The 9,093-nt window shown below is 40.0% G+C and overlaps 1 protein-coding gene across 1 annotated transcript in view; it reads right to left on the bottom strand.

Annotated features, from left to right (window-relative positions):
- Nucleotides 1-892: 892 nt before the first annotated feature.
- The window catches only part of LOC122539439 (rod cGMP-specific 3',5'-cyclic phosphodiesterase subunit beta-like), a 73,218-nt gene continuing 65,017 nt past the window's right edge, over nucleotides 893-9,093 (bottom strand). The window contains exons 20-22 of the mRNA XM_043674284.1: nucleotides 8,386-8,469; nucleotides 5,421-5,577; nucleotides 893-3,192 (exon numbers count right to left, since the gene is read on the bottom strand). Of these exons, the coding sequence (XP_043530219.1) occupies nucleotides 3,125-3,192; nucleotides 5,421-5,577; nucleotides 8,386-8,469 (309 nt within the window). The 3' untranslated portion in view covers nucleotides 893-3,124. The remainder of the gene's footprint in view (nucleotides 3,193-5,420; nucleotides 5,578-8,385; nucleotides 8,470-9,093) is intronic.

The following is a 9,093-nucleotide window of genomic DNA, read 5'->3' as shown; positions in this document are numbered from 1 at the left end:
AAATTGTGAACAATATAAAGATGGATAAATCTCCAGGATCTGATCAAATGTATCCCAGTATGTGTGGGTAGTTAGGGAAGAAATTGTGTGGCACCTAGCAGAAATATTTGTATCATCTACAGCCACTGGCAAGGTGCTGGAGGTCTGGAAGGTGGCTAATGTTGTATCTTTATTTAAGAATTAAAGACCGGTGAGTCTTACATCAGTGGTGGGTAATATTTTGGGAAACTTGTTGGATCAAAGGCTCTGTTTCCGTGCTGTAAGACTTTATCACTCTATGACTATAACTCCTATTTCTGCAATCTTCTCCAGCCTACTAAGATACTGAAAATTCTGCATTCTTCCACTTCTTGCTGTCTTGTTTTGTCTCTTCTTAATCATGTTGCTGCAACATTGGTGATCATGGATTCAACCTCGAGGCTCTCAGCTCTGAACCTGTTCCCTGATCCTCTCTACTTAATTTCCCTCTTTAGGGAAGTTTCCTAAAGCCCTGTGCCTTTGTCCAAGCTTTAGGTCACTAAATTCCATATTTGCTTTTTTTTGGTTAATTATTCTATTTTACCTGAATCTGTTTCTGTGAAGCACTTTTAAGATGTTATGTTATGTTTAAGGTGCTGCATAAATTCAAATTTCTGTTTAAAATTTGTATTAAATTTCATTTTAGACACCACACATCCAGCTTTTGATCTCTCATTCACCACCAACTAGTTAGTTTATGATCCCTAATTATAACAGTAACATTTTACACTGGTTTTCCTATCGCTTTAATCTGTCATTCTCCCTTTTCAAGGAATTGCATATTTAATCATTACTCATTTTTCCTCCCAAAATGCGTTACTTCAGACTTCTCCATATTGAATTACATTTGCCCCGTTGGCTACTTCACTGTTCATCATGTTTATTCCCGCCTGAATTCTTTAACAGTTTTTGTCACTGCTGTCCCCACGTATGATCATCAAATTTTGAGATTGTTTCAAGTGCACAATAATATATTGCTATAAACCTATTTATTTCTTTTGGGTATTACTGACTCCCAACCACAGTATATGAAATAAAGTCAGGAACCTTTGGCTTTTTTATTGCTATCCATTTACAATTGGTAGAGGAATGGTACGGCTTGTGTGTTTAAAAATTCATTATGGATACCTTATAGTACTCTTAACAGTTAACCCACTTTGTTTCAACATTAAAAATGTATTGATCACCATAGATTTATAATAGACATTGATGTCATACCAATTAAGTACACAATAGATTCAATGAATAAAAGACTAACTATGATTAGAGAGCTCAAAGAGCAGCTTTTGGACAGATATCTTTCAAATGATAATTTCTTTTAGTTACACAGTTTGGTTTGTTGGGAATATCTTGTGCTTTCCATTATCTAAGAAACCTTGCTGGAAATTTGATAATTCTGCACTTTTATGTGGATTAACCGTTCTTATTCTTGTTATATTGGAATATAATTGCACCTTTGTGCAATAAAACTTGGATAGATAGACATTGTCTGCAGGAAATGCTTAACTGTCCTTAATGACTATCTCGCTTTTATGTTAATGTGCAGATTCCATGATACAAAGGAATAGCTCAGTCTAACCAGTTGCAATACAAATTCACAGTAGATACTCTACAGCTCTGAAGTTGCCACCAGGAACGAAGTAATCAGTAGTGAAAACATATAAATGTTTTTGGGTAGTCTTATGTGTGAAAACATAGCAATACAGAAATTGGATGATCCTGACTGATCCATACATACAGATTTAACGTTTGAATCCAATATATCCAGGTCTACACTTGACTATTACAGTATGTTATTGTTTGCAAGCATTTAATACAATCTTTTATTTGATTCAATTCTTCCATTTTCAATTTCCCAAAGTTTTAAAAGGTAGAACTCACCAATTTTTGTCTGATATTAATATGCGTCGGCTTGCATTTTTATATGAATTCTGATTATATTGAATTTCAGCAACATGCAAAATATAAATAATTCATTGACTCATCCCAAAAAAAATCAAGATGCAAAAAGTCTGTCACTCACTGGAAACTCTCTGTGGCTCAAAGCATGGAAATGCACATCATGCTTTTTCCAGCTTCTCTGAGTGGATGGATATAAAAATTTCTACCTTGCCAGATAATATTCAGCAGGTCAGAGATAGCAGGTAGCATCCCGAGTGATTAATAACTACTATCCTTAAAACATATCTTTAAAAATTCACCTGAGGGAACATGAAATACAAGATAATAACACAATCAAGGGGATCAGACAGAATTAGCAATACATCAACTGAATCAATTCTGTATTGCTGCCTGCCTAGTATGTTAGTAATTGTATGAAGTGTCACACAGTAATGATGAGATTAAGCTCGTGCACTCCCAGAGAAAGTTTTCCAGTTTTATTATGATTCAAATCCCAACATTATTTTGCATCCTTATTTGAGCAGTGAAGTTAAATAATTTTATGAAAATTAAGTTGAGACAAAGCCGTATAAGCAAAATAATACAGTGAAAGGTTGCCGCTTGTGAGAGGTCTATTCTGTTCAGTCTTCAAATGTACAAATATCAGTTTGTGATTGTAAAAGTACACCTCCTGGATTGAAATTCTCAGTAGAAATTGGTCTTCCTCAGCACTGGAAACAGGGCTTGATTGCACCGGCCTCTTGTTACATTCCCACTTGAAATTCCACTCCAATTATGCCAAGAAAACTGAATATTGGATGGGCCGATTAGCAGGCAGCTGATATTCTACCGCAGTTTTGTGCTGCGGAAGATTAATTTCTGCTCCATCATATTTTACAAGCACCACAGAACTCAGGTAGTTTCCCAGAATGATTTAGTTTACAGTAGTGTTATTTACAGAGGACATAACGTACAAGTACCATAAACAACAGAATATCTGTTGCAATGAGTGCACCCGTTTAATACAGGTTGACACCACCCCATCCAAGGTCTACCTTTCAAACACTAGTGGATTCCAAGCCCAATGGAAGTTCAATGATTATGACGTCATGCCATTTCCTCTTGATTTCTGCTGCCTGATGCAGTCAGTACTGCTGTACTGTCTGTGCAGTCTCACGTCATCGTGAACACCGAAGGGAACGAGGCAGCCCAGGAACCACAACGTTTAACACACAGAACAAGTTTTGGACTGAGCCTTCTCTGCAGCAGCAGCGGCGGCGGCAGCAGCAGCAGCTACACGGAGAGGTACAGAGAGAGAGAGAGAGAGGTTAAAATGATGAGATGTCAAGGAGTGAGAGAAGATAAACAGTTTGGAAGAAAACAAGTGCTTCAAGGAGCTGTCAACTATGAAAGGAGCCTTAGGGACCAATGTGCCATTTATCATCATGCTCTTTGTCTCCTCATTTTGCTACATTGTCCATACTCTTCTATGTTTTAATGTCCACTTTTTTAATAGGACAGCAGTATTGCCCTCAAACTGAATGTTGCTCAGCCACTTCAGATGTCGGTTAAGAATCAATCACATTGCTGAGAGCCTGGTCTGACAAGTAACCGGATAAGGATAGGATGGCTGATTTCCATATGGATAGAACAGTAAGGAACCAGATGGGCCTTTGCAGTAATCAATGGTATTTCCGAAGTCATCGGTGTTGTATATAGACCCACAGCAAAGTAGTTCCTCTTAACTGCTCTGTGAAACGTCTAACAAAACAATTTAGGAACAATTAGGAATGGGGATTAAATGCTGCCTACAACCTGTGAGTGTACTGGGTGCATTTCAATATAATTTTAAAATTACAATCAACTCCAGAACAACTAGATGTCTTGTGGTGGAGTGTGTAACATCCCTACTGCTGAGTAAGGAATTCTGGGTTCAAGTTCCATCTCAGGATTTGATGGTGGCTAAGGAACGTGTGTTCAGTGTGTGGCCAAACAGGTTGAGCATCAACATGCAAACCTACCATCTTCAGTTGCTTCATCGATGACCATCCTCCCATCAGTAGGTCAGAGTGGGCAAGTTCACTGATGATTGCACCATGTTCAGCACCACTCATGACTGCCTAGTGACTGAAGCAGTCCATATCCATATGCAGCAAGACCTGCACATTATCCAGGCTTGGGCTGATAAGTAGCAATTCACATTCCTGCCACCACTAATGCCAGATACTGACCATCTACTATAAGACAGAATCTCTTTAATGTCCAATGGCACTACCACCACTGGCCAACTATAAATGTTCTGGGGGTTATAATTGGCCAGAAACTGAATTGATTGCAAATGCTGTAGCTACAAGAGGAGGTCAGAGGTTGTGAATATTATGGCAGGTGACTGACCATCTGACTGCACAAAGCATGCCCAACTACACATACTTACACGACCCAAGTCAGGAGTATGATGGAATACTCTGCTTGCCTGAATGAGTGCAGCTTCAACCACACTCAAGAAGTTAACATTATCTGTGACAAAGCAGCCTACTTGACTGATACACCATCCACCACCTTCGACATTCACTCCTCCACCACTGACACACAGTGACAAGTGTGTGGCACCTGCAGCAACTCACCAATACTCCTTCGACAGCACCTTCTAAGTACTGCAACCTTTATCAGCTGGGAGGACAAGGGTAGAAGGCACTGGGAATAGCTGCCTGCAATTGTGATCAACATCACACACCAGCCCAACTCGGAACTCTAATGCTTTTTCTTCATTGAAGTCAAAATCCTGGAACTCCCTCCTTATAACACTCTGAGTGTAATAACACCCCATGGTCTTCAGTCAAAAAGTGTGACATTGGAAAAGCACAGCCGGTCAGGCAGCATCCGAGGTGCAGGAAAGTCGACATTTCGAGCATAACCTCTTCATCAGGAATAAGGGCTTATCCTTGAAACACTTTCTGACACTGACTCTCCAACATCTGCAGTCCTCGCTTTCTCCCCATGGTCTGCAGTTTGAGAAAATGGCTACCACAACCTTCTCAAGGGCAATTAGGGTTGGACATTAAATGCTGGCTTTGCAAGTGACACCCATATGCCTTGAAATACTTTTTAAAAATATATTTTAAAATTACGCTATTGGTTTGTAGTAAGAGGAGGAGATTCCTGGTCATGATAGAAAGACCGTCACTATCTACACAGGCAGCATATAAACAAAATACATATTGCTACATCACAGAACAAACATATTAAATGCAGCATTAACAACAAATATAAATACAAGAAAAAAAGCTTCAGTAAACAAAACAGAACTTTTGCTTCACTTAGAAACTGACAGTTTCATATAAAAGTGAGCAGACTTTCATATTGTTACTCTCAGCTTGATTTGAACATGAGATTCAGAAGAGAAGCCCCAATGAATGACCCAGACACTCGCTGAAACAAGTTCTGGAATGAAACCACATGGAAAGCCAAAGTTTTCCGATTTCTGTTTACTTCCCAAAGCTGTAAAGTGTTTTCCCACTAACCTTTCTTTGCTGCTAGCTCTTCTTCTTGCTTCTGCCTTGCTTCTTGCAAAGCCTTCACCTTTGCCTCATGTTCATCAGCAAGTTGCTTCCATTCTTTTCTATTGTTGAGTATACCATCAAGCATTGGTGTGATGGCCTCGTGAAAGCGAGAGAATTCCTAAAAGAAAGCAAGTACAGCCATAATACTAGTTTGGTACTACAGCACCTGACTAACTATTGCATTGAGATTTCCTTTTAAAAACATTAACCTTGGAAGAAACTAAGACAATGAAATTGAGAAAAATGTCTCCTTCTTTGTTAAAACTCTGCCTTCATCCAATTAGATCATCCTTAAAATTGCACACCTAGGCTTCATCACTTCTTTTCAATTTTGAAAATAAATATTTAAATATTTCCTGTGTTAACTTGAATGTATCAGCAAATAAAATAATTGAAATTGTCTAAATTATTTCCTCTGACTCATTCCAAAATAAATCATAGCTTTCACTCCAATGCTTAGAATAAAATATGTAAGATTTTGCTACAATATCAGAGCATGATGCTAATAATCATCATTTCTGCCAAAATAATGTAGCTTAGAATCCCTACAACGCAGATAGAGGCCATTTGGCTCATTGAGTCTATAATGACTGTTTGAAGAGCATCCCACCGTCTCCCCAGAACCTCACATTCACCATAGGTAACTCACCTAGCCTGCACATCCCTGGACACTACAGGAGAATTTAGCATAGCCAAACCATCTATCCTGCACATCTTTGGTCTGTGGGAGGCAGACTGGGAGAGAATGTGCAAGCTCCACACAGACGGTTGCCTAAGGCTGGAATCAAACCCGTGTCCTGGGTGCTATAAGGCAGCAGTGCTAGTTGCTGTGCTACTGTGCAGCTTGGCTGGTAGTCAGAAGGACCCTCCCTGTCAGCTCCTTCAAGTTAACTGTGCTAAGGAAGAAACCAACATCTATCTCCTTCTGTAATGTGCCTTTGCAAAGCAAGTCTAGAAAGACTTACAGTGGTTTGTCAGAGTTCATTTTCATGACGCAGTACTTTGTGCTGTACAGGTTATTCCCAGGGATGAACACCAAGATAAATAACAACTTCTAGTAGAAGTCATCAACTCAGTGAAAAATGTTCTTTCGCTGCCTGAAACCTGCAGTCCATTACCAGGTGTTGCAGCCTGGCACTCTCAAAGGTCTAGGACTCTGTGCTGAAGTACACACCAAAGCTTGGAGCAGCTGCTGCAAAGGTTCAGTGGGAAAGCCCACTCCCCTTAAGGCCCTTCCTGTACCTGTAGTACACTGAGAGGTTGGAACCATGTAAGTCTCCTTTAGCTATATGTTTGACATGAAATAGATACCATAATTATAGTGAAGTGCCTCAGAGTGTCACATGCTGCACTTTAGTCCTGTTATTTGATGTTTCTGCCCAAATTTTATGAAAAAAGTATATTTTTTGGCAAAGAAAGAAAATTATTTGGTTTGCTTATGATCGGTAGTGTTACATTATCCTGAGTTAAGCAATGGGGCAGATGTGCCAGTATCAATAAATATTAATGCCATTCACAAGGGTTTTGTCAACATGACTAGTTAAATCATCCTGAGTTAAAATTGCTGTTGGTCTCAGCAATAATGTCGCCACCTTTGAACCAGAAGACCCATATTCAAATCTCACCTATCCGTAAGTGTGAAAAGTTTGATTAGAATAAAAGCTTCTCAAATGACACAAATCAGTCTGTGTGTGGTACTCATATGGCACTATACAGGTGATTGAAATGCTGAGGTTGAGTTCAAACCTTTTTGAGCTTGTGATTGCTTTGTGTCAACATGCTAATATGCCTACCTGTAGGCCAAAAGACCCATGTTCAACAGGAGCAAAACATTGAATGTTTTCAAGAAGGCATTTGATATAATTCTTAGTTCTAAAGGGATCAAAGGTTATGGGGAAAAAACAGGAGTTGGATTGGAATTGGAGTATTGAGTTGGATGATCAGCCATGAATGGTGGAGCAGGCTAGAAGGCTGAATGGCCTGCTTCTATTTTATATGTTTCAAGTCCCATCAGTTCTATTGTTTCTGATTAAAAGTATCAAGAGCAACATCTAAATTAATAGAGCTGCATCCATGATTGAACTAGTTATTGCAAAAAAAGTCCATTTATGTTTTTGATGTCAAATAGCAGTTTCAAGTTCTTAAATAAACTAATTTCCAAACATTGTTTCTTGATGATGTGTTTTCAAAAATTGATTTTTAACAGGATTTCAATGTTTTGGTTCACACCATAACCGAAAGCTGAAAGTTTGCCTTTTAACATCTAGAATCCATTTTGTTCACTAAAAAATACATTTTTAAGGTAGTAATTGGAAAGGAATCATTCATGGCAAAACATTTTCAATACAAGCTTCTCAGATGTTACAAGAGAAGTGATACCATATATCATAAAACATGTTGTGGTTCTGTTCGCCGAGCTGGAAATTTTTGTTGCAAACGTTTCGTCCCCTGTCTAGGTGACATCCTCAGTGCTTGGGAGCCTCCTGTGAAGCGCTTCTGTGGTGTTTCCTCCGGCATTTATAGTGGCCTGTCCCTGCCGCTTCCGGTTGTCAGTTTCAGCTGTCCGCTGTAGTGGCCGGTATATTGGGTCCAGGTCGATGTGTTTGTTGATGGAGTTTGTGGATGAGTGCCATCCTTCTAGGAATTCCCTGGCTGTTCTCTGTTGGCTTGCCCTATAATGGCAAACTCCATCCACAAACTCCATCAACAAACACATCGACCTGGACCCAATATACCGGCCACTACAGCGGACAGCTGAAACTGACAACCGGAAGCGGCAGGGACAGGCCACTATAAATGCCGGAGGAAACACCACAGAAGCGCTTCACAGGAGGCTCCCAAGCACTGAGGATGTCACCTAGACAGAGCACCCAAGCTACAAATCTTCACCCAAACTTTGATCATAAAACATATTTGAAATACATACCTTGTAGACAAATGTGCACACAAAGTCAATGAAACCAACTTGAAGTTTGGGGAGTTCATCTGCTTTGTTCCTGTCCATCATTGGCTGGGATTTGAATCAACAAAAAGGGAAAAAAGTTATAACCTGTGACCATTGAATACAGAAGAGTTATGTTACTTTGAATCCATGAAACACTTTGGACAGATTTAGTCAGCATGGCCAGGTCCTGTGAATAGGCCAAAAACCATGTGGCAAACCCCCTTTGCAGTCTGCTGAGAGAGGATGGCAACTCTTAGCAGCAGTCCCCATGATCACATTTGTCTTCCCTCCCTGGAGCTGCCTGTTAATTGAAGGGTCATTAGCCTCAACAGCACCACTGGACATGATGGCCACTGCAAGGTTTGTGAAGGTTTGTAGCTCAGGTTGAGGTTTAGGCTGTAGGTTTGCTCGCTGAGCTGTAGGTTTGATATCCAGACGTTTCATTACCTGGCTAGGTAACATCATCAATGACGACCTCCGAGTGAAGCGAAGCTGTTGTCTCCGGCTTTCTGAAGCTAGTGGACCTGTGCCTCACCACCCACTTCACCTTCAACAACATAATCTACAAACAAACCAACGGCACACCCATGGGATCTCCGCTATCAGGATTCATAGCAGAAGCGGTAATGCAAACACTAGAACAAACAGCCCTACCAATCATCAAACCAAAAATCTGGGTCCGTTATGTAG

The sequence above is a fragment of the Chiloscyllium plagiosum genome, chromosome 32 (assembly GCF_004010195.1).
Source record: "Chiloscyllium plagiosum isolate BGI_BamShark_2017 chromosome 32, ASM401019v2, whole genome shotgun sequence".
Classification (NCBI taxonomy): Eukaryota; Metazoa; Chordata; class Chondrichthyes; order Orectolobiformes; family Hemiscylliidae; genus Chiloscyllium; species Chiloscyllium plagiosum.
Note: the sequence above shows the minus strand (reverse complement) of the source record. Positions and strands in the feature narration are given on the sequence as shown.